This window comes from Pogonomyrmex barbatus, unplaced genomic scaffold (assembly GCF_055798465.1).
Source record: "Pogonomyrmex barbatus isolate J1 unplaced genomic scaffold, ASM5579846v1 scaffold13, whole genome shotgun sequence".
NCBI classification, from domain to species: domain Eukaryota; kingdom Metazoa; phylum Arthropoda; class Insecta; order Hymenoptera; family Formicidae; genus Pogonomyrmex; species Pogonomyrmex barbatus.
Window position 1 is genome coordinate 5,267,566 of NW_028297109.1, and position 27,220 is coordinate 5,294,785.

Here is a 27,220-nt window from a genome sequence, read left to right on the forward strand (position 1 = left end):
GTTCCGTTCCGCTGTGAATTTTCACATCATGAGATATTAGCCTCCATGTTCATAAGTCCCGGTCTACAATAGGTGATTGAAGCCTTAAGCCATAAGAAATTGACTAATCATAGTTGATTATTCTCCTATTCTTCGATTACGATTCGTCCATTTCGGACCTTAATGACCGGTATTCAATAGTTAATTACCGGTTAATTCTTATCATATTTAAGATTGCTTAAAATCGGGTTTCAGATCGTTTCAAGACCCTGCTCAGCTAATGAATTATCATAGAGCATCTCTCATGCTTAAAATGACCTTAAATATAAGGATTGATTATGAATATAAGGATATGATCAAGGGCTTACTACAAATTCTTTGAAGCATTTTTTGATTGATGTATTAATAAAAGACCGACCTTTATGACGACATGTTGCAGCGCTGGCGATGATTTTTAGAACGCGGCCACAGATGAACGCCACGTATTTGTTATGTACTAACCGTATTCCGCATACCGGCGAGTGCATATACGAGAGCGATACCGCACTCGGCAGGAAGATAGAGGAGGAGAAGGGAAAGTTCTCTTAGCACCGTTGTCGGTGTACCGGATTTGCAGCCCCGTCGACGATGTCTTTTGTGCACACGTTAATATGCGTCCTCGCGCTCTACCTGAGTGCGCACAGAGGATGCATCGCTACCGATTTGATAGATCCGAATGTGATTGTCAGGAACGTCGAGCGACACATCGACCTGCAGTCCCAGCTGACCAAGATCACCACTCGGGTGGTGTTGGATAACAACAGCAAGGATCGTGGTATTCAGAACTTCCTCTTCTGCCTGGACGACGAGCAGAGGAGTTCCGTCAGCTACGTGGCCGCTCACGTGGAGCCCGGTAAGTTGGAGCTCAAAGTGACGGAGGTCAAGGTGCCGGCGCATCGCGACCGGGTCTTCTATTCAGTTGATCTTGGCAACCATTTGGCACCCCGTCGCACCCTCACTATTGAACTGGAGACGATATTCACGCACGAGCTGGTGCCACATCCCAAGCAGATCACTCAGCAGGAGAAGCAGCTTGTCAAGTACACAGGGAACGTGTATGTCTGCCTGCCCTATGCTGTTACGAAGCAGACTACCTATGTGGCTTTACCTACGCGCAACATCGAGAGCCATACCAAAATCAAGCCAGTCTCCCAAACTGGCTCTATGCTGGCCTATGGACCATATGAGACACAGCCGCCGTTCGCCTACGAAGAGATGACAGTGCACTTCGAGAACAACAACAAGTTTCTCACGGTGACGAGACTCGAGAGAATTATTGAGATTTCTCACTGGGGTAATATAGCCGTTGAAGAGCACATCGATCTATTGCATACAGGAGCACTGCTGAAAGGATCCTTCTCGCGCTACGAATATGCTCGAGAGTCCAAGTCCGGGCAGGCCAGCATTCAGAGTTTCGATACCATTCTGCCAGCCGCTGCATCCGATATTTATTATCGCGATGAAATCGGTAATATCTCCACGTCGCATACTCGCATCAAGAAGGACTCTGTAGAGCTGAATCTGCGACCAAGGTTCCCGTTGTTCGGTGGTTGGAAGACCCGCTATACGATCGGGTACAATGTGCCTAGCTACGAGTATCTGTTCCACTCCGGTGACGAGTTTGCCCTGGAGATGAGGCTGCTAGATCATATCTTCGATGATATGGTCGTGGACGAGATGGTCCTGAAGATCATTCTACCAGAGGGCTCGCGGAATATCAAGCTAGAGTTGCCATATCCGGTGACTCGATTGCCGGATTCCTTGCATTATACATATCTAGATGTCACCGGACGCCCAGTAATATCCATGACGAAGAACAATCTAGTTGAGAATCATATTCAAAGTTTCAGGCTGAAGTACACATTCCCGCGTCTGCTGATGCTGCAGGAGCCGCTGATGATCGTGCTGGCACTGTGGCTGATGTTCCTGGCGGTCATAGTGTACGTGAGATGCGACTTCTCCATCGACAAGGACGAGGCATCGGAGAGCAAGCTGAGGATCGCCGGGCAATGCGAGAAGATACTTGCTATTCAGGATCGCAGAATCGCGACATACTACAATCTGGAGGAGCAGCTGGCGTACCTGAAGGTATCCAAGGATACGAACGCGTTTCTGTCTGCGATCAAGGGCATCAATCAGGATTACAAGGCGGCGAACAACGCACTCAACGAGATCGCGCAGAAGATCAAGGGCGAATCTAGCGACGTGTACGATCGCATACAGGAGTTGCAGAAATGCGATCGCTATCTGAAGGAGGTCTACAGTCAGTTGCAGGGATTATATTTGGAAAAACTAATCCCGGGCAAGATCAGTCGGCAGCAGTTCATCGAAATGGAGATGACGATCTCTAGAAAGAAGGAGGATTGCATCGACAAGATTAACGCTATCATCAAATCGCTCCGGTAATCGTGTTCCGCGGATGAACTTTGAGAACTTCGAGAGCAACGATCGGTGGCATTTGCAATACAGTAACGCGAGACCTCGCATCTGTTGTATTCCATTCGCGAATAAGAACGAGGAGGGATTCCATACATTCACACACACACACATCGAGTCACACAAAAAGACTCACATAGATTAAGATTTATAATAAATATATAAGAAAGAGAAACGAAATACAGAATTTCGTTGTATCGTTTTTGTTATGTCTCCAACAGGATGTTGTATCTAAATAAAAGACTCTTGTGAGATAGGCAATGCTATTATCATACTCGTTACATTTTCCTTACTAAAAAAAATATATTCATAACTGGAGTAATATAATTTACATTGTGAAAATACTAATTATATAACATTTTTCTTATTAAAAAAATATTCTCTTGAAATCAGATACAATTAGTTTTAGATTCTTATGAAGAAAAAAATTCTAATTGCGACAAACTACGATCATTTCCAATTGACAATTAATAATTTATATATCTACATTGTATATCGTATTAATCATATTAATATATTATATTAATGATACATTGTAATTATGATAATTACATGTAATTATGATAATTAGACCTATCCTCTCCGAATTATTCCAACGATACAAATTCGATATACGATACATATTTGATATATATGTATGTATATTTTTTTATTTTTATCATTTAAAATCAAGACTGGAGTTGTACGAATGGTCGCCACGATGGCCTGATCGATGGCACGCGACAGCGAGAACGGTATTCAGACAGTCCGTACTGCGCATGAAAGCGCACAATGTCAGTAATCCTCCATCGGTCTCATCCATGTGCCGATCCAGCCGAGCCGGTCAAGACGAGAGACACCTGCTAACCTCTTCGTCTTTCCTCGGCCGGACGTACGCTCGAACGACACCCCCGCCCGGGAACGTTCCATGCTCGCAGCTAGAATGTCTAATTTACGGAAATTCATAGGTAAATGCGATCATCCGTCGAGCTCACTCAGCCACATCCCGCGATTTACATATATTTACCATATATCTCGCGATATGAGGTTATAACGACGCAAGGCTAGCTCCTTTTTTTTAATTACAAAACCCCCTTCCGTCGATACCTAATGGATTTTTGAATCTTCGCTCCCTTTCCTTCGTGAAGCCGTCAAATGTTTGCGAAACGCCTTTAGCTACTTCAATTCATTGTTCCCTTTCAGTGCCAAAAAGCATAATGTAAATAAATATCTATCTACTTTAGCGTTATACACAATGCTTTGTTATGTCGTTAACTCTTAGTGGTTTATGTGATAAATGGCATCACATGTGGTCCTAATGGGGTCTTTTGAGTCCGGCCCTTTTTTCATGTCTAAAGTGGTTCGAAAAATATATATTTTCTAGAATAGATACCTATACTTCATTGTGTAAGAAATTAAAATATAATGTAATCCGGGACCTTTCAACTGCTGAATAATTTCTATCTGAATAGAAATTATCCAGACTCGAAATATCCATGTAGGCCACAAAAGGTTAATACTTTAGTATGTGAAGTCTGTAAATATGTATATTTGCTTCAAATGAGTTTGCGTTAAGTAGAAAGAAAGTCAGTATTCTTCAATATTTACTTTAATTATTACAGACATCGGAGCCAATTTAACAGATTCTATGTATCAAGGAATCTATCATGGGTCCCAGAAGCATCAGCCAGATTTGGATAAGGTTTTAGAGCGTAGTTGGAAGAATAATCTTTCAAAGATCATCATTACGGCAGGCAATGTGGAAGAAAGCAAGAAGGCTCTTGAAATAGCGAGGACCGATGGTAACTCTCTTCAAATATAAAAGATACAAATCTTTCTTCAAATGAATGATCATAGTAGAGAATTGATAATTTCAGTTTTTAATCCATCTTGCTGAGTAATTTTAATACTATTTTATTCATTCTGAATGAGTGATTGATTACTATTGATGAACAAATTACAGATAGATTGTATTCGACGGTCGGTTGTCATCCAACCCGCTGTAATGAATTCGAGGAGAGTGGCAATCCAGAAGAGTACCTGAAATCATTGTCGGATCTGGCACTAAACAACAAGGATAAAATCGTCGCTATCGGCGAGATGGGCCTGGATTATGACAGACTGAATTTCTGCTCAAAGGAGACTCAAAAAAAGTACTTCGAGTTGCAATTGTCTCTGTGTTCTACATTAAAGCTACCGATGTTCCTGCACTGCCGCAACGCCAGCGATGACTTTGTACGAATTCTAAGGAAGCACAAAAATGAATTAACGCCTGGTGTCGTACACTCCTTTGACGGCAACCCGGAAGACGCGAATTCCATACTACAGTTAGGTTTATACATTGGCATCAATGGATGGTAAGATCAATAAGTGATTTAAGAAAATCAATTAAAAGGAAAAAGAAAAAAATCGGTCTAATCTCATTTTGTTTCGCATTTCAGCTCGTTAAAAACGGAAGAAAATCTCTTTGCGGTCACTACCATTCCCTCGGATAGACTCATGATAGAAACCGATTGTCCGTGGTGCGAGATTAGGCCAACACACGCATCTGCGAAAGACGTTATCACGCATTTCCCGTCTATAAAAAAAGAAAAATGGCAGGCGGATCAAATGGTTAAAGGACGGAATGAGCCTTGCACGATAGTGTGAGTATATTTTTCTCTCCGCAGGCAAATCAAGAATTATAGATAAAAAATTGAATGTTAATGTCCGCAAGATACTTCGAACGAGGTGTTTTTTTTACAAATCCTAATTCTAATTTCTTTTTGCAGTCAAATATTGGAAGTTTTAGCGCGGATCAGAGACGAGGAGGAGGAATATCTGTGCAATCAAATATACAAGAACACGATGAAGCTCTTCTTCCCGTACGAGTTATAGTGTGTGAGTATTCAACACTGCGAAAGTATAAACTGATCTAGAGTGCGTCAATGAAGCGTGCACTCATGGAAGTAATCAGGGATAAAAGCTGTGAATGCGCGTAAAACAGAGCGAAAAGATAAAAGGAAAAGAAAAAAAGAAAAAGCACGCTGCTGAAATTCTATTGAAGGAAAGAAATGAAGACACTCATTTTTACATATGTGGCTTTATGGAAGTGGCTGATGTCACTATCCACAGATCTCTCTTCCCATGTAAAACTTTAATATATTCTTGTTAAAATTATATTATTATCATATCTCATGTTCATCTATCGCATTTCGTCGCTATTATTACCATCATCTCATTATTATTATTATTATATTATTATATTATATTGCAATATTTATTAATACTATTCTGCTATTCCTAAGAACGTCACCTGTCGCTGTTATTACTCTGACCCTTCTTTCTATGTGTGAAATGATTTATTTCTTAAATAATAATTTTTACTTGCCTATAGTAATTCCTCTACATCTACAAGAGAAATTCTTATGAAAAGGTTTTTATTCAATCACTCAGTAAAGTCGAATATATTCAATCAAAATCCTCGAAATTATAAATGAAAATACAAAATATGTTAAAGATCGCGTTTTTTTGACGATTCGCGATTAAGAAATAGACCTAAATGCATAGATACATATATATTACTTATCAATAATTTCAAAGAAAGTGACAGAAAAATATTTATCTCGATAAAAAAATGTTCACGATTATGTTTCTGTTCGTTAGGAGATCACGAGAGAGAGAGAGATTTTCTTTGTCGGGACCAACCAAAATAATATATAGGTTTTCTCTTCTAGATATCACAGGTAAAATGGCCGACGCATTCGTGATCTCCGGAAAATATACATATATGTAACGCGTGTCATAAATAATAAATGCTGAATTGCATGGAGAGGCGGAGGTTTCATCACTGACGCAATGATTCGTACAGCAAACCAATGGATTTTATTCATGGCACTTTGGAGAGAGTCTGCACCTTCTCATATACCCAATCGTACGTTTGAGTCGCATACGATTGCGTCGTGTCGAAAGCCCATATGGCATAATTGCGAAGATTATCCGGACTTAGTTTGCCCCTGAAAAAAAAGGAAAGGTCATGGATTAGGTTTATATAGCGCTTTATAGTCTCTACAATCTGATATAAACTCACACAAAGACATTCTTCTCCAACCACTGTATCGTTAAACTGGAATGTTCAACAACTTTCTCTCCAAGTAAAATGAGGGAAACTTTCACATATTCTAATCCCTGAAGACTTCGAGATTTTATTTGCTCCATGATTCCTGGAGCATAGTGCTCGATCTGTATAAAAGAGAATCATTACGAGATGCACGAAGGAGTTGTACACAAAAAGATTTGAGATTTTCGTTATACTTACTCTATCCAGAACTATCGGTACGTTTCTTTCGACATATGCTGCAGCATTATTATATAATTTTACTGAAACATTTCTTACTACAAGGCAGACATCACCAGCTAATTTAATGTATGGTGTACACAAGTCTACAACTGCTTTGTAATATTCTGGTGAGCTATCCTTAATTGCTTTGTGTCCTGCAGACCAATAGAACTTTAGAGTAGTCCATGTTTTTTCTACATGTTTCAATATTCCACTAGTTTTCAAGAATTTTCCAACTTGGGACGCTACAATACATAAAACATCAATGTACAATAAAGAAAAGCTAGATTTGTATCTCCAATTTACTAGAAGACAGGTCAGAGAGACAGAAATAGAGGCATGATGTTTACAATGGCAATGGCTGTGTTTATTTTACAACTGTAGAAAGTTTTTGCTAAAAATTGCATATTCTTCTTATTATAAAAGAACAATTCAATGTCATAAAAAACTTGTGATAGTTGCAAAATAAATATTTTGCTGATCGTAGCTATTGTTGATATTTAGCAAATTGATTATCTGGTGAATTTTATATGATGAATTAAATATATAATGAACTTTCAGACAACATTATGACAAAAACAGAGAACATTGAAGAAGCAATGAAATAATGAAAATGACAAACTGAGGTTGACATGAGGCGATAGGAAGACAAAATGATTAGCATCACAGGATGTTTACAGGATGTTCTTACCCTCAAACGAGCCATATTTCTGTGTGTCATATGCTACAATAGCACCAATCAGCAGCAACAACAAGAGACTGGCTGATCCCCATGGAAAGCTGCGTTTGGAAGAGGTCATTTTCTTCAATAGTGCCTGGAAAGATAGACAACATAAAGCACAAATTTTCCTAACATTTTCTCTGAGACTCCTTCACAAATTCTATTCAAAAACTTTGAAAAATAATTGTTCAGGCGTGACGAATTCTCTCACTCGTCTATCAGACAGAGTCCCTCGGTTTCATCTTACCCTTTCGCAAGGACGAGTTTTAATCGAGTCGTAATAAAATCGTGACAGCGAGTCGGTCTTAGAAAACGCCCGCGGGACATTCGCGCGGAGTAACTGCGTACTTCGTGCCGCCTCTCCGCGCCGAGAGTACTTTGAATCGCGTGCGATCGCACGAGATAATTAACGTCGATAGGTATCTCTGACGATCGATACGCCAACCTGAGACCGCCTCGTCATCCGCCGGAGAGGATCCTCACGCGATTCGTTCCTTCGCGGGATCACCGCCGCGGCGGCGGCGGCGGCGGTGGCGGCGGACACACAAACGCACAACCGCGCGCGGAATTTTTATTTCCCTCTTACCTGTGGAAAATTGGAAGGATGCGAGGGCCGTTCTTTTTTGCACTCGCGTATATTTCGTTGCGCTCTCGCCGCAAGGAGAAGGGGGGAGGGACAGGCAGAAAGAGAAAAAAAGAAAAACGGACGAATGAGCCGTGCGAGCGGTGCCAATGTCGTCACTGTCGATCGCGGAGCGAAGAGGGAGAGGGAGAGGGGCGAGGATGGACACGCGCGATCAATAGTCGCGTACGCTCTCCGAAAAACGTTGGCTGGCTCTCTAACCTGAGAACGCCGGTCTGCAGCTACGTGACGTTGCTCGACGATTGTTCGAAATCGAGTTCGTCGCCCGTCGAGGCCGGAACGGGGAGCCGCCCGACTTCGCTCCGACGGCGGCGCCGAATTCCGTTAGGAATCCGCGCGTCACCGCTTCGCTTTCGCGGCCACGATTCCCTCACCGAAACTCGTCGCGCGGGACTTACTCTCCTTTTTTTTTTCTTCTTTCCTCCTTTTTCCGTCTCGCACTCTCGACGCACGGGAAAAACGACGTCCCGAGAAAGAGAGAAAAGTTCGCGCAAGAATCTGCGAATCTGAGAAATTAAATTGTCGATCTTATCCTCCGGGACGCACTAAGAGAGGGACGATAAATTATTGTTTTCCCGATTAGAATTTTGTTGTTATCTCTCTTTCCGCTTGACTCGCGAATGCCGTTTCTTCTTCACAAACACGCAGACTTGGAATGTATTGAGAGAGGTACAACGAGAGGAAAAATACTCGAAAAAAAAAAAAATTCAAATAGGTATTGGCGTTACGTGGATTCACGAGCTCCGCTCTGTTTGTTGTTCTGATAGACGTACGTACATACGCGTGGCCAGGGAATGACGACGCGCAAATTGCGTAGAATGTCACGCACCGACGGAGACTGCGACGCGCGCAATTGCGAGCCTAATCCAAAATACATTATTATTCGAGGCGAGCCAATCAACCGTCACGCGATTCTCTTATCGAGTTCCATTGATAAGGCATTCTGCCCGATATATTCCATTTAATTAGATCTTTTTTTTTTATCTTCAATTGAATTTTGCACGTAGAGAAATTGAACTAATCTCCTGATTTGCCTAGGTTTAGCCTCTTTTTAAAGAATTATAATCCTTGCGTGTACACACCTGCGAATATATATGAAAAAAAAAACAGTACAACCCAAAGGCACTTTCCATATTTTATAATACACAATATTTGCCATCCAATAATTTATTTTACAATTAGAAAATTTTTTATTAAAATTAATCCTTGAGAGCTAAAATAATAATTCAATCTAAAGTATATCCAAATATTATAAAAAAATTTCCCATTAAAAGAATTGCCGGATTTCTCAAGTATCTTTGTTTAAAATTCCTAATAAAATTAAAGAATTTTTAAATGAAATAAGTTTATCTTAGTGTGTACGCTTTTTAATGTTTTCTTATTGAAGAAAAGCCACTTAATATTTGGATATTAATTTTTTGGTTTAATCACTCTAGGAAAATATTAGCTCTTTTTTATAAAAAACTCACAAGTTATGTGTCAATGAATTCCAGGTTTTCCAGGTTTTTCCAGAGAAGAGACATACATCCTGCAATCTCAGCACAAGAAACTTCCGACAGTCGTAAAATAAATGTTCTGCCGCATGTTGCCAATATGAAGTGGCGAATTGAAAGTTACGAGATAGAAAACGCGAGATTCCACGAGAATGTAGAAATGAGGGAAATGCTTTCTAAGTTTAATTACCCGTGACTGTCTGTTCGCGCTGGAGCAAATAAATTTTCTGCGAGCTCATCAAAATACTACCTCGGATGTCGCGAAACAAATAATGTATCATATATTAAGTGCTAAGTGCTGTGTATAAGCTATGCTCTTTACCTGGCTGCGCACGCGATCATTGTTAAATGCAGAATGGCATTGTTAAAGAGTAACACCACGCTTGGATTTTACGATGTAACTGGATCTAATTAGTCATTTTTGTCTGTCATTCCTGACGTTTATTGAGGTCTATAGACTTTATATACGTGGCTCTCTTTTTAAACCTTTTAAAATACACTTTTACAATCTCTTGTACGGTTCTTGATTTTATATGATAAACACAAAAATATTCTCCATTTGAGTTTACTTATTTAATGAGATAATAATTAACTTTGTATGTCTCAGGCAGTGAAAAAGTAAATTTCTTTCTGCAAATAATTGATGCAGTACACGATTGTTGCTTAAAAATATGTGCAGATGTTTTTTTATTCTGTGCAGGAGATAAGCGTGTTAAAACATACTTATCGAAATAAAAACATTTTAAGTGTGATATACATTATCAGATATTTTTCAATATATATGTATATATTATCAGATGATATCAATTTCGATATACAATCGCAATTGTCTTAAATGAATACGTATGTCACTCAATGTCATTACGTTCTTCAAAAAATAGTTTAGACATACATTTATATCTAAATTGTATTTTGAAGTAAATTTTATTGAATCACTTCACATTTTATAAATAATAAAATTTTAGAAATATATGAGAGAAAAAGAGACAGGAAACTCACCTGAGACGTTTTCTTGCATGTAACTGCTAAATTCTCGTCTTTGGCCTTTTTCCACTTTTCATTATTGTTTTGAATAATTCCGAGAGTTTCCTTGAAATGCTTAGCTTTGAACTTTGTTTGTAAATTAGGTAAATTCGTATCTGTAAAAAAGTACATTTTTGCATAGTTAATATAAATTTTATTTAAATATATATAATTTCATTTTAGCATGTGAGTGCTCACCGATATACGATAAAAGAAGACTTGATTGATATAAATGCTTGGTATAAATAGAACTCCAAATAGTGAAACAAACAGGTTCCGTGACAAGACAGTCGGCAAGAATCTTAATCAATTCGTGCCTATAATTCGGATCTGATTTCTGTGATACTTTTCCCATTAACATTTCAAACAGTTTCGTGTAACATATGTCTTTGTTCCTGAAGAGTATTGACTGCAAAAAATATCGACATTACTATATTGATTTCACTGCCATTATCAAATTATGTCATCAATACATTGAACACGCGTCATATACTATATTGTTTCTACAATTAAAACATTTGTTTATAAATTTATGGCTGTATTACTCACTCTCAGCTTGTCAATGCTCGCGCTAAGATCTTTTCCCAAATTTGTGGGTTGAATATTCTGAAACCTTTGAGAATAGGTATCCATAATGATACTCAGGTACAGATCAAGACTGAGATCGTGGACGTTATCATGACCAAAGACGAGGTCGTTGAGAATTTGCACAACATAGTTGGCGTAACCCTTTGTCTCCAACATCGGTGACATTACCTCGTGCCAGATTTTCAAGCCGACCGCTAGATTCTTTTTGCCGGCCTGTGACCAGGCCCACAGCAAGGACAAGCCGACGTTCTTTCTATTCTCATAGGAATTTCTTATATTAATCAATTTGGAAATGTTGGCGGCGGTCATCTCGGGATTTAAATGCGCTAGCAGCTGCAAAAATATCTTGTGACCGATAACAGGTATTCCCTTGACCATATCAGTGGCCATTGCCGTGAGAGTGTTTTCGTAAAAAATTTGTATGGTCTGCTGGCCCGTCATTTCCACTGCTCGTTCCAATATGGAAGAGATTGGCTTAGGTACTAAACTTAACGGGTAGTCCTTGGATTTTCCTGAGAATATCACATCTTCCTTGTTAATGGGTATCTTGATGTTGAGGAAAGCATCGAGTTCCTTCAGCCAGAGCAAGGGAGCCTCAGGAAATCTGACTTGTGCAGTAGTCAGAAGATCATTGAGCTCCTGCGCATTAATCTGCATACATAGTAAATTATTAATTAATAACATTAAAATTACAATAATCTGAGATAAAAAGAAATTAATTTATGTTCGTTTCAAATATGTATATATTTTTTAAAAAGGACATGTAAAATTGAAACTCAAATATATCAAAATTGATATTTGTTTTTCTGTAATGTCGATTCTCGTGGAGATAGCACATTTTGATAATTTGTATACCTATTATAGTGTATATAATCCTGGATTGAAGATTATGAGTTGTCCGAAAATATTTCATTTGATGTTTTTTTTTTTGGAGTATTTTATAATTGATTAAACATTACAGATGTATGATTATATAATTTTTTATATATCACATAACAGCTGCTCATAGACACATGCATAACTGTGATACTAATTGATTGATAGAATTTATCTGAATTTTATATTTAACTTAAAAGATATATAATGCCATAAATTAAAATGTACATAATACAAAAATTAAGTTGTACCGCATTCAATGCATCTTTGACAGTTTTTGGAGGTTTTTCCTTTGGTTCTTGTTTCTTCTTTTCACCTTGTTGCTGCTGTTGCTTCTGTTGCTGTTGTTGCTTTTTTCTTTCCTCATTCTCTTTCGTCTTATGTTCTTTTCCCTGTGCCTTGACAGGCTTCTTGTTCTCCTTGTTCCCATCTAGATTATCGTACAGTGTTTTCACTTGGCTCAGAGGTACTGAAATAACACATGTATTAAATTAGTTATTTCTTCGTGGAAATAAAGAGTTGTCTCATGAAATAACTACAAAAGAGGATGATTAGGAGTAACGAAAGGGAATAATCGCGGAGTGAATGTTCGCAAAATACACGCTCTAGTACCATATTGTGATCCTTTCTTTGTACATTTCACGCACGATTGATATCTGTCGAGTCGCTTTTGTCGTCAATAATGAATCGACCGAGTCGCGAAGGGACAATCGGAGCGGAAGTTGCGAGGATGTTGCGTCTCGGGAAGGAAGGTAAGAGAGCAGGCCTGCAAATGATGACTCACAGAAGTCCTCGACTTTCGGCGCGTTCTCGATGAACTTCTTCTTCTCAGCCTTTGTGAGCTTGTTCGATTTGTCATTACCGCGGTCCTTTTTTCTGCTAACCAGTTCCCAGCTGCCGGATGACATCGTGGTGAAAATGTAAACGCGACCGATGACAAAATACACACACACACTTACGTACACACCACACGCGACACGGCACGCGCGTATGCGGGATGAGAAAGAGAGGAAGAAAGAGAGGAAGAAAGAGAGAGAAAGAGAGAGACGACACGCCGCTCGGAAGGCACTGAAGTTGGCTGGAGCAGCGCGACTGGAGGAGGACAGCGCGCGTCGGTCGGTTGCCCGGTTTTGTTCTAGGTTTTGTTGGCGAAATGTCAGTCACGACTGTGGTACGTGGTAACGCATGCGCACTCGCGAGACTGCCACGCAACCGGCGAATTCACGATTGCGTTTTCATTTTCGTTTCGCCGCGCTTTTGCGCACGCCACGTACTTATTTGTTTTTTTATTTTTGCGCGCGGATTGAACGCAAAAGAGATTACAACCGAGACGCGGTCGTATAGATATTTATAAAATGTAAATAGTTGAAAATTAATTCAAAATTATTTTAACAATGAAGAAGGATTAGCTTAAAATAGAGAATTGTGTCGTTTGAAATTTTAAATAGAATGAAGAAATTTTGATCCCTAAGGAAATTACATTTTATATAATTTTAGATAATTTTGTCATTTAATTAAATTAATCGCCGATTAAGCTAATTAAAGTTGGGTCGAAATAATTTTTAATTCTTTCCTTTTCTTGGCTATATTGGATTAAAAATATGAAATAAATAAAAAAAATATAATTAAACTCTCCGGGAGAAACCCGGATGCAATCGCGAGAAAGAAAAGCCATTTCTCCCTTGGACGCGATTTCTGAGAACAGAATTGTAAAAATTAATTGAAATCGCGTTCAAATCCCGGAGGATTCGCGCCTCCTCCGAGAGAACTTCCGGTTGCCCTCGCGCCTCGCCAGCCGGCCGCACGGTGGCAGCACCGCGTTGCGCTGATGCGCGCCGTGACGTACACATAACTTGCGCACATACGTGCACACGCATACGCGATCGCCTCTGCGATAGGGTTTGAATCTCCGCTGACTGCGAAGAGTGTGCCGCGTGCCGCGTGCCTCTCTGACTCGTCAACGTAAAAACGTGCCCCGCGACTACGACACAACGCGAGCAACGACGACCACGACGACGACGACGACGAGAACGTCGTGCTCCGGTCGGCGTCTCCGATGTGACGTGCGACACGCGCGTTGCCCCGAGAACGTTCGCATCGCCCGACAACGCGTGTGCGGGCTCCTCCAGCGACTTTATGCCCAGGTGACCCCCCCGCGGCCACGACTTTCTCCAACCTGGTTTCGGCAGCGTGCGGTCAGCCAGCCGGAAAACAAGCGGACTCGACTCGTCACGTTGTCGTACCCGTCGTACCCGTCGTCGTCGGCGACGTCGTGAGAGGAGGTCACCGCTGTCACGTCAGGTCAGTCTCGAGACCGTTTGTTAGGTTAGTTCGCGGCACGACGCCGCGACGCTTAATCGGGTGGGGGCACTAATTAGGGAGCGAGAATGGAGAGAGATATGGAAAGAGAAAGAGACGTAGACACGCGCGCGTCGTTACCGTTAATCAGTTTTCCGATTGTGCACGCATTCTTCACGTTTGATCCCTTGGTTGTTTTCTAGCTGAGCTATTGTTTTGGCGAGACCTTCCCAGTCGCGATTCGTTTTGTTCACTGTGTACTTACACAACTGTTTCAATTTTGCCCTACAATATAAATCTAAAAAATCTAAACAACTGAGTAAACGTAATAGTAAATTCTTTTTTATTGGATTTTTTTATGAATGAGCTGTCAAATACTTTAGAGTAGTGACAAAAATATAAGCATTAAAACTTAAATAGTGAGCAAATTAATTAATCATAGCCAAGAGTTTTCAAATAAAATACTTATATTTTCTACTTGATTGATTGATTCGCTTATTTTATCACTATTTCGTCATTTATAAAATTGTTCAATGAACAATAGAATGATTGTACCTTTATTGTCTTGTAGTTAAATTCTTCGAGACAAAATGGGTAGTAGCGACCAACTGTATAGTCTATCCTGGGGAGAATTCAGTTCTTCTCTGGCCTCTGCAGTACAACTGCTAAGAGGACACGGTGAATTGGTGGATGTTACCTTGGCTGCTGGTGGACGGAGTTTTCCTGCACATAAGATAGTTCTTTGTGCAGCAAGTCCATTTTTACTGGACTTGTTAAAGGTTGTATCATATTTTTGGTAGGATTCTAATAACCTTTCTAGTTTTCGACAAGATAATTATAACACTAATTTGAATTTGTTATACATGGAAATATAAAAACTAACAATAAAGGATCTTATTCATAGAGTACACCATGCCAACATCCAGTGGTCATGCTAGCAGGAATTGGAGCAGATGATTTGGAATCTCTATTGGAATTTGTATACCGAGGAGAAGTGAGTGTCGAACCGGCACAATTGCCTTCTTTGCTCCAAGCTGCTCATTGCTTGAGCATCCATGGGTTAACACCACCAACTATAGTAACAGAGGTATATTTCATTTTGTTTTGTTACATTGAAATAAAAATAGCATTATTGATCTACATGCAAATACATGTACTTAGAGTGGCGAAGAAGTTCCTGCGTCTGCGATACCTACGGCGACGAATGATGGGTTACCAAGGGCGACGCTCAACTCGTATTATCCATTAAAACGAAGAAAAAAGAGGAGGAAGTCGTCGACATCCTCTGGAAAATGGCAATGCACCAGTAATACTACAGATAGCGAAAGCAGGCCTTTGGATGACAACAGAACAATGCCTTATGAAAATAAAGATGACGACGCTACAGATCAAGCCGATGATGCAGGTACAATATCAACAATTTTGCAATGATTTTATTTGTTTATAAAAATTTATAATGGAAATATTCATTTATCTTTTGAGTATTATGAGTTGTCAGATGAGTTTTTTTCTTATTTTATTAGTTGGAAATGTTATCACAATTTTTAAGTTATTCTTGATAATTTAAAAATTCTAATCAAGCACGCAAGACAGTAAAAATATAACAGCAATTTTACTTGTGTTTTGTGTCCGATATATTATGTTTAGCAAGTAGCCATCATATAAAAATAAACCAAAAATCATATCGCCTACGAGAGAGAGAGTTCTGTATGTCTATGTAGGCCTTTTTTTCGTTTCAATTAAAACGGACACAAGCACAACCATCGATCGGGTTGAACTGCAATTCTGATTGGTCGTCCTCCGATTCGTCTGACCATGAGAGAGCGAGAGAGCGAGGGAGCGAGAGAGCGAAGGAGCGAGAGAAACAAATTCAAAGCAAGCCAAAGCAACGTCAGTTCAGCCCCGTATGGTAACATTGTGTTTGTGTCTGTTAACAGCGGGCAACTGCTTGGTCGGAAACTATGCGAACAACCATCAGGGCGGCAGTCATTCACCGCGACTTCAAGACCCATTATCCGTCGCGGACAGTCAGGCGGCACAACCGGATCACGTCTCGGATGGCGAGTCGCATCTGCATACACTAATGCCGATGCAGTTCTCGCCGTTGCAGATACCGCAGTTCCACAGCACCCTCAACATGGGCTTCCCGTCTGGTCTTGCGTTGTCCGGCTTGGCAGCCAGTCAGACCGCGTCGTCTGGCACATTAACTGGAAGCACGAATCAATCAAAAGCTCGCGGCGCTTCCGACTGTCCAGGTGTTTGTCCGCTTTGTGGCGCGACTTTACGCCAGGCAAGGAATTTACGTAGGCATTTATTGTCTTCGTGCAAATATCGATTCAGCAACAATTCGACGACGACCACGACAACGCAGAATTCCGACACGACGATAATGGAGATTAAACCCGAGGTTGAGTTATCGACTTATAACGAGTCATCGGTGACTTATGGAACCGACAGCGGTAGTAACAGCTGTGAACAGATAGTCTGCAATCCTACTTTACCTTCGCCAACGTCACACGAGTCTGAAAACGTATCACCGCCGAGCAGCATCCCATCGCCGACAATCGCCAGATAAATAAATGTACAGGGTGTGGACTCATCGATAGTATCGAGACGAACATGTTATCCGTTTTGTAGTTAATTTTTTTATGGATTCCGTTTAGTAGTCAGAGTTGTGTTATAGTGATACTCGAAACTATGTGAGTGATGTGACGCGTTACATAAAGACAGAAGAGAGATGAAAGATATTTTGCATTACTTGTATAGTTATATATATATATATATATATATATATATATATATATTTACGCGAACGGTTATTTGTAATTATTCGTATACGCGTTATTTAATTAGGTCAAAAATTCGGAATATATCTGTACGTTTAATTTTATACAACAAAAGAATCTTCCACATTAGTATCTAAGGCAGTACCATAGGGTTTAAGCATAAGGAAGAAAATTCTATCATGAATTTCTCGTTATTCTTTTACCATCGACTTATGCGATGATCGGGGTTTCGTGTGATCATGCGATTCAACTTTGTCCACTGCAATTTATTTTGCCGTCTCTTTAATCCCTCTATCAAGAAATGGTCTAATAGAATACATTTTTAAGAATACGGGCTACCGTTTTTCATTTTGAATTCTTATGTAATCAAGATTGTCCAGCCGCTTCTTCCGACAGCCACAAAATAAAAATAATCGGCGCACATTCCTATTTTGTAAATGCGATTTTCGCTCCGTAACTATTGACTGTGGACTGTTGACAATAGTACATTATACAAAACCGCTAGTATTTTAATTGAGAAAGAAATAGGATAACGGGTATAATGATGTATTGCCCATTTTCTTTTCTTTTTGAATAAAGCGCAAATAAAATACAGTATATGTGTTATTTTCCAGAAAAACTTAACTCTGATATTAATTCAGAGCTGGATCGTTTCCATCTCTTTTTTTTTAGTAACTAGTAGCTAATAGAATGGATTATATCATACATATATATATATATATATATATATATATATATATATATATATATAGATAGATATGAGGTCTGAGATGAGGAGTTCCGATCCGAAGACAAGTTTCAAGTCTGTCTAGCTTTGAATTCGTTTTAGGGGACGGATTGTCGAAGGCGCGCGGTCTGTCCGATCAGCCAGTCTCGTGTCCACTGTGCGGCGCGATTCTGCGCCAATCGAGAAATCTCAGAAGACACTTGGAGCTTTTGCACTTCGGTCTGGGCAACAGTAGCAAATCTGGCATACACGTGAGGCATCGGCGCGTGGCGGCGGCAGCGGCGGCGGCGGCGGCAGCGGATAGAGCCAACGATTTCGGTCTGTCGTCTTTAGCCTGCGTTCGTCCCACCGCTAGGCTGGACTCACACCTCGCCACGAGATCTTCTGAAGCATCGGACTTTCCCATGATGACGCCCTTGTCGATCACTTCGTCCGTCAGTTCCGCTTCGAGCGTCAGTCTTCCAGGTGAATCGCAAGTTATTCACGTAAAGATGTTCCAAGAATATTTTTATCCTTTAAATGTAACTGCCTATAAATGTAATTTGTTATATATATGTATAATCATATTATTTTCCTTTTGAATTCGAACGCAATTATACAGAGAAACAATATTTCCGTGCAGAAGGAGAGAAAATGATAAAATTAGCTGGATAAAGATTTCATCCGCGTATAAAATGTTTGAAAAATAATTGCTGCTAATGAGGTCATCGGTAAATCATTGATCTGATGAAGAAATGTTACACAATGGTATTAAAATTTTAATGTTACGCTTTACGCACATTACATACGATGTACGCGATATTGTCGAAGGATTAACGGATGCACCAAATGCATTATCGCTTTCGCTAAAGCGATTACATCACAAACATATTCACGCGAATTGCGGGCCTCTCCTTTAATGTGGGTATAAATTCTGCAATCGCGCGGTTGTAAGCATTAATAATTATCAACATTTTACGTGAACCGCGATTGTGATCGGAATATTCGACTGGAATTACGTAATTTGTTATATCGTCGTAAATTAATCCGTGCGTTGTTAAACTTCACATTTTAAAAACGTGAATGATGTTCACTTTTATATTTCCGCGAGATATCACGAATTAACAGCACGCGTAATGTTTTTACTCTCAATATTCCGATGCAGACGTTACTAACATTATTTCTAATTTATAAATTATTTATCCTTTCTCAATTAGTATTGTTAAATATTCTGTATATTATTTTTGAAATATTACTTTTCTTAGCAAGCTTATTCTGTAATTAGCTTAGAATTTTAATTGTCGCACACAATTGCCGTTTATTATAATAGCAGTGTATATAGATGACGATATCAGGACGATATCTCATCGTCTCGTGACATCAGCAAAATTTAGATCTTTTTCGATGTAGGGAACTTGATGGCTCCGAGTTCGGGTCTGTTGAGTTCCAGCGATCAAAATGGACATCCACTGCCGGGAGCCACCCCGGCCACATGCAATACATCTATGGTGCCTCCAACCAATGGGATCTATTCCTCGGACAGCGGTGCTAGTATGCTAAGCTGTCTACTGCCATCCTTGCCCACCTTGCCGTCCTTCTCTACGTCTCACGATGTGTTCCGACACGGCGAGATGTTGCGCGCGGGAATTGCTTACCACGATTCTTCCCGACAGCATGCCAGGCATATGCAGCGCACGGACGTCACGTAATTTCGTGACGTGAAAAAAGCCATGAGAAACCGAGAGTGGCAGTATTAATGAAACACTGAATAGACTCCGTCAGTGTAGATTTATAGGCTATTTAGCAAGTATAGATATTTAAAGCGATGTGGCAATTATAGACGTGTACATTAAATACGTCGCCGGAACACACGACGAGATAGAGATTAAATAGTATGAAAAGAATGAATTAGCAACGCTGATTAGGATACTGTATTAGGAATTTTTTACTCGGGGCTATGTACACGAATTCGATATGTACGACTTATAAATAATAAATTATTTAGTAATGATATATTTATATTCAGTATATTGATATTTTTCTAAACATAAACATAAGTACTTTTTTTTAAAAAAGGTTTTTCGACGTTTTAAAAAATGAAATTCTGTAAAGGAAAAACCAAATCCGTTCGAAGTATATTACAAGCCATGTTTTATCGCGACAATTATTTAGCGCACAAAATTTATTTCGCTCGGTAAAATATTATGAAAATTTTCTAGAAATGAAATTATCTCCTTTAGAATATTAAGAAATTTATAATGTGATTTTGTGCTAATCATGATTAACGATAATAATATAATAATCTTAAATATCAAAATATCATACAACTATTCTTAGAGATTCTTCTAGAAAATTACTCACGTTTCATCTTAAACGTAATCATTCCACGATCATTATTTTTATAAAGATACTTAAGTCATCGAGTTGAGAGAAGAGGTACTCTCCTTTGAATGAATATCATACTTAGGAAAATCAAAAAGAAGAGGCCATGAGACTCGCTCATTTACACTATCCTCTTCTCAAAGAAAATCCTTTTACCCTGAGCATCGACCATTCGCAACTATCTTTAAGATTATAGTCATGATCTTCGAAATTAACAACGATCTTTGATCATAATATCAGATGATTAGATTCATCTCTTCGTGAGATCGAGTGTGCCCTAGAATGAACGGCCAATTTCTTCTGGATATTCTTTCGAGCTCTCCTTCCAGGAGTTTCAGCAGGTCATCGAAATATCGCAAATCGTGAACGTCCTCTAGCAGTCTCGTTGTATCACTCGATAAATTGATCGCTTTTTTTTCATCGCACTGCGACATAATAAGACAAAGTATGAATATTGTATGGTTTTTTATAGTTTATATCGGAAATGAAATGTCGAGACAAGCGAAGTAAACTCTTTCTTTAATTTGAGTGAAGTATAACTTTGATAGAGTTTCGATCCGCTGCTTAATCAACAAGGGCGTTTAATATTAAAAATTGAGAAATTGCAAATATCCTATCTAAAAATCTTTACCGACTCACATCAATTAGAAAGCCCGCTTTTCACGTTTAATGCATATGCAATAATAAAATGCAATTAACTATCGTATTAACTATCGTAGCATAAACTATATTCGTAATTCTTATTTTCGAAAATCTTCTGTAATAACTCTTTATCGAAAAGCTAATAATATGTAATTGTATGTAATTTATATTTATATATAATTTAAATCTTGCACCAAGATTTTAATTTCACGTTAATGAGTGAGGGTAAGACATTTACCTGAAAATTTATACGTAAACCGCGTATATCTCCGTGAATCTCTTTATTGGCAAGCTGCAGTCGTGCTATTCTATCGCGGAGATGGCGTATCCAATTATTCGAATCGTCGGGAACTGCCGGTGCTTCCACGTCCGTCTCTATGGCCAGAGCCAGTCTGGTTAATTGGTCGTGAGAGGATGTGCTGTCGCAAAATCGATCCTCCTCCAGGAGGGCCGTTGCCCTACCGGGATCGCCTCGAAGACTTTCGAGAATAGATGCCGCTTCAATGATGGTGGTACTTCGATTCTATCAAACAATGTGTTCCGTTTTCAATTCACACAAGAAGTTCATACTTGATCAAATTATTAATTTTATATAAGAGTTTTTCTTAAGGATATATTATGTTTATTTTTTATTTTTTATTTATAATGAACAAATTATATATTATTCTAGATTGCATTTAAAAGTAATACAAAAAATTTTGAGTAAAAAATTATTTAAATAAATAAATATAAGTGTACTCTAATGGAAATATAATTTAAAAATATATTGATAAAAAATTGAGAGTTTTGATCCAGGTTCTAAATCGCCGTTAAACTCTTTTGTGTTATTTTTAAATACGATTTATAGAATAATTTGTAAGTTTTTAAAAATTATTTATAAATTATTGAAAAGCGTACATTTGCGAGATTCGCGTGATCCCTTGATGCGATCGCCAGTTCATCGCAGAGGCACATCGGCGTGTTTTGCGCATCGCTCTGGGTCTCCAAGCTCCAATCGTAACTCTGTATCCCGGAAGTGTCTTCCAGAGAGGACAGCTGGGTGACTGGATCCTTGCAGTCGTCCCAGGTGGAGTTCAGCTGGTCATAGCCCGATTTGCCATTATTTCGCACGCTGCAGTCTCGATGCTTTAGAAGATCATCGTTCAATCCTATTGTGTTAGAATCATTGGTAGCATCTTGTCGCCGATCAAAAACAGGCATGGATGTCTTCGTATCCGTGCTCGGTAAATTCAGAAGTATTCTCAGCTGTGTTGCACCTGCATTCATGATTTCGTATGCATTTTACGCATAACTTTTACACATTTTACACATGTTGGCCAAAGGTTAATAAAGAGGCGTTCGAAAAGCAAATAAAAATGTGGGATAAAATATTTATTTTAGCAAATCTACAAGTTTCGTTGATCTCTAAAAACTAGTATTGATTAAAGTTAACGGAATTGATTAAAGTTAACGTTTCTCAGTTGTGTATGGAAAGAACGGTTACCGAAGTATCTAAAAGTTTGGTCAAATACAAATCTGAAAATAATTTTGTTGGGTATCAAAATTATTAATACGTAGGAGTATTTATTATTGTATTTTTGCTTAAGTAAAAATTTTTTATCTTCCAGTATCCAATTCCAGTATCCAATATCTAATTTGTACATCTTACATAATTATTTTTGCGTAATACATTATTTTCAGATTTGTATCTGATCAAATTTTTAGATATTTCAGAAAACCGTTCCTTCCTCGTGATTTCTAAATTTCGTTATTTCTAAAAAAGTTTTTTTTTCTCATTTTAAGAAAATCGCTGAAAATTTATTAGTTTGGACGTAAGCTCCGAAGCACTCAGTTAGACGGACGAAACGTTAAATGATAACGTTACTTCATTTCGTGACCATGCATTAATATACTTTTGTATGAAATCCGTACGATTTTACAGCGCGCAAAATGCATTTGACAGAGAAAACGTCGATCGAGTTCGAATCCGGGAATTCATCGCTCAAATCTCGTACAGTTGCCTCCATTAACTTTCCTCAGACTCGCAGGCAGACTCAATCGAACCCGGATAGAAGCCCGACCGTTAGCGTGCCCGCAACAATGCTCGTGGCAGTTCCGCAGTCTCACGCTACTCGGCATCTTTACGGCCGTAGCGCGCCGGGAACGAAGGAAACGAAGTAAATCTGATACGTCAAACAACTCGATTCCGCGCATTGGTAAACCGCGAAACTTTATTAGGTCAGGTGTCACCGTGGCCGACGAGTTCTGCCCGCGGTGGCTTTGCTTCGGGGTCGATTCGAGGAAGGAAGTGCTGAAGGTAGCCGCGCGCCTGGTCGAAGGGTGGAGAAGGACCGGGGGAGGAAACGGGGATAGGAGAACTTTAAATTTTGCATACCGATTTGCTTGGAATCGATGAGACGGTTCAACCGTTTTCGGCAACGCCGGGACCTCCACTCTCTGCCCTCGTTCTCCGGGGTGAATCTCGCCTGGGAGCAGACATATCGGCGAGGAGACGGTGTGAGTATCCGGTATTCCTGAGATCTGATCAGTCTCTCCGGGGTGTAGCAGACGCTGGCACTGGGATTTATGCATTCTTCATTGATCTCGCTGCTTATGGTCGCGGGCAAACTATTCTGCATATTGTCGGTGATTATATTTATTAATCATTCAGATCGCAAGGGAATGACTAATTTTTCATAAATTTTCATAAAGTTGTATATTGCACGTTTTACAATTCTGACAAGTGCGAGCAAAAAATTGAAAAAATATAAAATCAGATTACTAAAAAGAAATTACAAAATCGCGTCTATACTACGGAGAGAATACTTTTGCTGGCAAATCTAAAAATTTGGCCAGGTATAGATCTGAAAATAATTTTGTTGGTCATCAAAATTATTATTTAATTATTATTTAAACATAATAACAATATTGCAAAAATTTTTTATTTTTTAACCAATTTGAACGTCATACATAATAATCTTAAAAGCCCAATAAAATTATTTTCTAATCTGGCAAATTTTTAGATTTGCCAACAAAAGTGTTTTTTCCGTATTTTATTTGAATCTCAATGGAGCGACCAAATTTCATGACGTATCAAACATTTTACAATTTTAACCTACCAAAATTATTATATAGGATACTTAAACATGATGATAATATTACAAAAATTTCTTATCCTCTAACAATTAATTAAAACAATAATTTTAAAGGCCCAACAAAGTTATTTTCCATGTCTGACCAAATTTTTAGTCAAATTTGTCAGTAAAAATATTCTTTCTATGTATTTTTTGGGTCTCAATGGAGCGACCGAGTTTCGTGATATTATATCGAACATTTTACAATTTTAACAAGAACGAGCAAAAAATCGAGAAAAATGTAGATTTACTAAAGAGAAATTACAAAAAAGAACGGATAAATTCGTAAACTAATTTGCAGTACAATTATGGAATGATATATCCTTGCGTGTGCAAGTGATATCGATCACTGGTTGCGCGAATCAACCCCTTTACATTTATTTACCCAGTTATCTAATTAACTCGATCTCTTGCGGTCTAATAATCGGATTGGATACATTCGCGTAATACGTAATCGACGGGCAAAAAGAGGAAGAGAAAAAACGTGCAAATGGAGATAAAAATCTACGTTTCGCCAAGTGGAAGTTCTAGAAATGTACCCCGTGAAAACTACGTGCACACGGGGAGATTGTATGCGGACGGTAAATAAATTCTCGTCGAAAGGAAAACAGGAAACTCGACGAGTGCAAAAATAAAGTGCGCCGCTATGCTGCACATCCGGGGGTTTATTAATTCAACACAACATTGATAGTTCAATTTAATAAGTACAGGAATGTGAGGGCAGCCGTAACATTTCAATCAGTCCGAATAGTCATTCTAGAAATGCCGTTGAATATTTTAGCTTCACACATTGCTTTTCGAAACTAAATTATCTACATTACGTGTTTCATTCATTATTACATTAATAAAGCTATTCCGTAATTACATAGAAAAACAATCTTTGCAACAGGAAATAAAAAATTATTTCCCTATAATTGCACGAAAAGACCAATTTCGCAGAAATATTTAAAAACTTGACCAGAAAGATCTGAAAATAAATTGAGTCATCGAAATAATTAGGATAATTAAATTGATTGCTGAAATATCAACAACCAACTTTTACTTAAGCATTTTACATAATAATTTTATTATTAATCTAAATACTATTTTCAGATCTTAGTCAAATTTTTAAATACTTCAGCAAAACTGCTCTTCCCATATACAAGATAATTTAATTGTGAAATTTAATTGCGAAACGAATCGCGAATATAGATTACGTGTGCAAAAATTGCTCTGAAAATTGATTTTAGATTTAAGATCAAAGGACCTTTTATAAGAATGCGGTTTGAATTTAAACCTCGGGACATATTATAATAAACATGACATCATTGTACAAACCCTGTCACCGGCGTCCCCCTCGATCGGATCGATATCCAGATCGTCCCCGAACGAGATCAGCTCGATCTTCTCGCAGATTCCGCTCTCCTGCTCGTGCCTCGACACATCACGCGCGAAACTGCAGCTGTCCGAGTCATCCGAGTCGAGGCAGGACAACGTCGACGCGAACGAATCGGGTGATCGATGATCCCTGATCATTCGGATCCTCGATCTAGGCGATAACGGTATCTCCCGATCGCCCAGCCACCAGCCGAAATTCTCCTCCTCGTTGAGCGACGACGAGTCGTATTTCGCCGCGACGGCGGCGTCTCTTCCGTCCAGATAAAACATCGCCCGGCGACTCCTGACGTTTTCCAATCGACGTGCGGCGCGTCGGGAATTCCACCTGCAAGCAAGACGGATTGACGGACGGGCGAAAATCGGGTTTCACGTAATTCCCGCAAACAGGAGCACCTGAACGCGTGCCTCGCGACTCGCGCGCGAGACGAACTCCTGCGCGCAATCCCGACTTGCCGATAATAAATTCCGCTCGTCTCGATTTGTCAGCGACGAGTCACGCGCGAGTTTCGACGATAAATCCGCGCTCCGACGAGCTCTCGAGGATTGAAGATAAAGTAAAAATATGCCGCCACGAACGCGGCGTAACGAATAAATGGCAATGCTATTGCGATACAGTCGATAATCAATCGAAAAGCGCAAGATCCAAATTAGCTTTCACGAGGGCTATTTTTGCAGTACCACGTTATTCGAGAAATATTTGTAATGTGAAATGTGTAGATAAAATTAGATTGAATTCTGTTCGTATCTTATTATTATTAATTTTATCCGAGCTCTCTTTTGCCTTCTTAATCATTCTGGTCAAATTGGATTTACAAAAATAGCGCAAACGCGAAGAATGCATAAGACGAATGCCCTCGCATAAAATTTTCGTGTTAATACGTGTTAATACGTCAAACGTTAAATCTTTTATGACTCACGAAAACCGGCGAATGTGTTGGAAATTTACGCAGCGTTTCAACTATCTTTGCTTATCTTGTGTCAATGTCACTTAAATATGCACTTTGCATTGAATATATGCTGAACAAACGATAAAATTGTTATTCTTTCGAAATCTCACGTACATCTCGCGTCCGTAGATCTTCAAAAATTTAACAGCAGCTGATGCATTTAATTAGTATAATTATAAACTTTTTCACGAGATTTTCCTTAAAGAGGATGTAACCGTTTATTTAAATTAGGTAGAAAAGTATTATTTTATAGTGGTTGTTAATGATTTGATTTTTGACGAATTCATCCATTCATTAAATCAGCTATTATTTAACTAAGATACACTGTATCCAAATTATTTAATTTAATTTTTCATTAACATTAAATATTTTTTAATATTTTCTTTTATTCATGAGATATCTAGCAATTATCATCGATTTTACACTTTTATTGTACAAAGCCTATTTCCTTTGCCTGGTTACAAAAAAAAGAAGATATATTTCTTCCACTATATAAAAAGAATGTAAAGTAATCCTGTTATAAAAGAATTAATAAAAAGAATAGTTTTGCTGAAATATTTAAAAACTGGATCAGACACAAATTTAACAAATAATTTTATTAAAAAATAATTATGTGGAATAGCACAGCATTATCAGCAGTTTAAGCATGCTGAGATAATATTGGAAAAACTTTAGATATTCTAGCAATCAATTTACATAATTACTTTGATGATCCAATAAAATTATTTTTGGATCTTATCTGACTAAATTTTTAAATATTTCAGTAAAATATTTCTTTCCAATTATGAGCGCGAAAACTGTATCTATCAACATTTTTAAACTTTAACAAAATTGTTCATGTATTACAAGAACATCTCACTATTTTCGCAAGTAC

At 38.7% G+C, this 27,220-nt stretch overlaps 5 protein-coding genes across 18 annotated transcripts in view; 3 read left to right on the forward strand and 2 right to left on the reverse strand.

Moving 5' to 3' along the window:
- The first annotated feature begins 437 nt into the window (after nucleotides 1-437).
- On the forward strand, nucleotides 438-2,715 carry LOC105429896 (ribophorin I). The gene has a single exon (XM_011643131.3). It carries the CDS (start codon nucleotides 607-609, stop codon nucleotides 2,422-2,424), a length of 1,818 nt encoding a protein of 605 aa, XP_011641433.2. The 5' UTR covers nucleotides 438-606; the 3' UTR covers nucleotides 2,425-2,715.
- A 503-nt stretch (nucleotides 2,716-3,218) lies between these two features.
- LOC105429891 (deoxyribonuclease TATDN1) lies at nucleotides 3,219-10,166 on the forward strand. 3 transcript variants are annotated; one of them, XM_089072486.1, is made up of 6 exons: nucleotides 3,219-3,401; nucleotides 4,056-4,235; nucleotides 4,397-4,790; nucleotides 4,875-5,078; nucleotides 5,205-5,313; nucleotides 7,313-10,166. In XM_089072486.1, exons 1-5 carry the CDS (start codon nucleotides 3,362-3,364, stop codon nucleotides 5,308-5,310), a joined length of 924 nt encoding a protein of 307 aa, XP_088928612.1. In that variant the 5' UTR covers nucleotides 3,219-3,361; the 3' UTR covers nucleotides 5,311-5,313; nucleotides 7,313-10,166. The 3 variants fall into 3 exon arrangements, with proteins under 3 accessions (XP_088928612.1, XP_011641425.2, XP_088928613.1); XM_011643123.2 differs by having other exon boundaries at nucleotides 9,609-10,166; XM_089072487.1 differs by lacking the exons at nucleotides 3,219-3,401; nucleotides 7,313-10,166 and adding an exon at nucleotides 3,484-3,652 and having other exon boundaries at nucleotides 5,205-5,722.
- Nucleotides 5,836-13,276, reverse strand: Tmem214 (Transmembrane protein 214). Its single transcript, XM_011643125.3, has 9 exons — nucleotides 12,880-13,276; nucleotides 12,347-12,564; nucleotides 11,181-11,870; nucleotides 10,830-11,040; nucleotides 10,608-10,747; nucleotides 7,443-7,566; nucleotides 6,731-6,996; nucleotides 6,503-6,654; nucleotides 5,836-6,428 (listed from the first exon to the last, which is right to left on the reverse strand). The coding sequence occupies exons 1-9, from the start codon at nucleotides 13,001-13,003 to the stop codon at nucleotides 6,302-6,304; spliced, it is 2,052 nt and encodes a 683-aa protein (XP_011641427.2). The 5' UTR covers nucleotides 13,004-13,276; the 3' UTR covers nucleotides 5,836-6,301.
- A 353-nt stretch (nucleotides 13,277-13,629) lies between these two features.
- LOC105429893 (transcription activator GAGA) lies at nucleotides 13,630-19,898 on the forward strand. Of its 2 annotated transcripts, XM_011643126.3 has the most exons (6): nucleotides 13,630-14,396; nucleotides 14,965-15,172; nucleotides 15,298-15,480; nucleotides 15,555-15,798; nucleotides 18,009-18,371; nucleotides 19,296-19,898. In XM_011643126.3, the coding sequence occupies exons 2-6, from the start codon at nucleotides 14,984-14,986 to the stop codon at nucleotides 19,592-19,594; spliced, it is 1,278 nt and encodes a 425-aa protein (XP_011641428.2). In that variant the 5' UTR covers nucleotides 13,630-14,396; nucleotides 14,965-14,983; the 3' UTR covers nucleotides 19,595-19,898. The 2 variants fall into 2 exon arrangements, with proteins under 2 accessions (XP_011641428.2, XP_011641431.2); XM_011643129.2 differs by lacking the exons at nucleotides 18,009-18,371; nucleotides 19,296-19,898 and adding an exon at nucleotides 16,331-17,773 and having other exon boundaries at nucleotides 13,636-14,396.
- The window catches only part of LOC105429894 (uncharacterized), a 208,278-nt gene continuing 200,940 nt past the window's right edge, over nucleotides 19,883-27,220 (reverse strand). For all 11 annotated transcript variants that reach the window (XM_089072479.1, XM_089072478.1, XM_089072477.1 and 8 more), the window contains 5 exons: nucleotides 25,340-25,724; nucleotides 23,284-23,521; nucleotides 21,807-22,165; nucleotides 21,148-21,432; nucleotides 19,883-20,692 (listed from right to left, as the gene is read on the reverse strand). In XM_089072479.1, coding sequence (XP_088928605.1) covers nucleotides 20,504-20,692; nucleotides 21,148-21,432; nucleotides 21,807-22,165; nucleotides 23,284-23,521; nucleotides 25,340-25,724 — 1,456 coding nt within the window. In that variant the 3' untranslated portion in view covers nucleotides 19,883-20,503. The remainder of the gene's footprint in view (nucleotides 20,693-21,147; nucleotides 21,433-21,806; nucleotides 22,166-23,283; nucleotides 23,522-25,339; nucleotides 25,725-27,220) is intronic.

What these genes read in the sequence shown, in the direction of transcription:
- Tmem214 (XM_011643125.3), bottom strand. Translation starts at nt 13,003, where the DNA reads ATGTCATCCGGCAGCTGGGAACTGGTTAGCAGAAAAAAGGACCGCGGT. An exon ending in GCCGAAAGTCGAGGACTTCT is followed by an intron (nt 12,565 to 12,879) that starts GTGAGTCATCAT and finishes GTGTTATTTCAG; the next exon opens with TACCTCTGAGCCAAGTGAAA. An exon ending in TCTTCTTTTATCGTATATCG is followed by an intron (nt 10,748 to 10,829) that starts GTGAGCACTCAC and finishes ACTTTTTTACAG; the next exon opens with ATACGAATTTACCTAATTTA.
- LOC105429893 (XM_011643126.3), top strand. Translation starts at nt 14,984, where the DNA reads ATGGGTAGTAGCGACCAACTGTATAGTCTATCCTGGGGAGAATTCAGT. An exon ending in TTTTACTGGACTTGTTAAAG is followed by an intron (nt 15,173 to 15,297) that starts GTTGTATCATAT and finishes TCTTATTCATAG; the next exon opens with AGTACACCATGCCAACATCC. An exon ending in AGATCAAGCCGATGATGCAG is followed by an intron (nt 15,799 to 18,008) that starts GTACAATATCAA and finishes AATTCGTTTTAG; the next exon opens with GGGACGGATTGTCGAAGGCG.
- LOC105429891 (XM_089072486.1), top strand. Translation starts at nt 3,362, where the DNA reads ATGCTCGCAGCTAGAATGTCTAATTTACGGAAATTCATAG. An exon ending in TAATTTACGGAAATTCATAG is followed by an intron (nt 3,402 to 4,055) that starts GTAAATGCGATC and finishes TAATTATTACAG; the next exon opens with ACATCGGAGCCAATTTAACA. An exon ending in AATGAGCCTTGCACGATAGT is followed by an intron (nt 5,079 to 5,204) that starts GTGAGTATATTT and finishes TTCTTTTTGCAG; the next exon opens with TCAAATATTGGAAGTTTTAG.
- LOC105429896 (XM_011643131.3), top strand. Translation starts at nt 607, where the DNA reads ATGTCTTTTGTGCACACGTTAATATGCGTCCTCGCGCTCTACCTGAGT.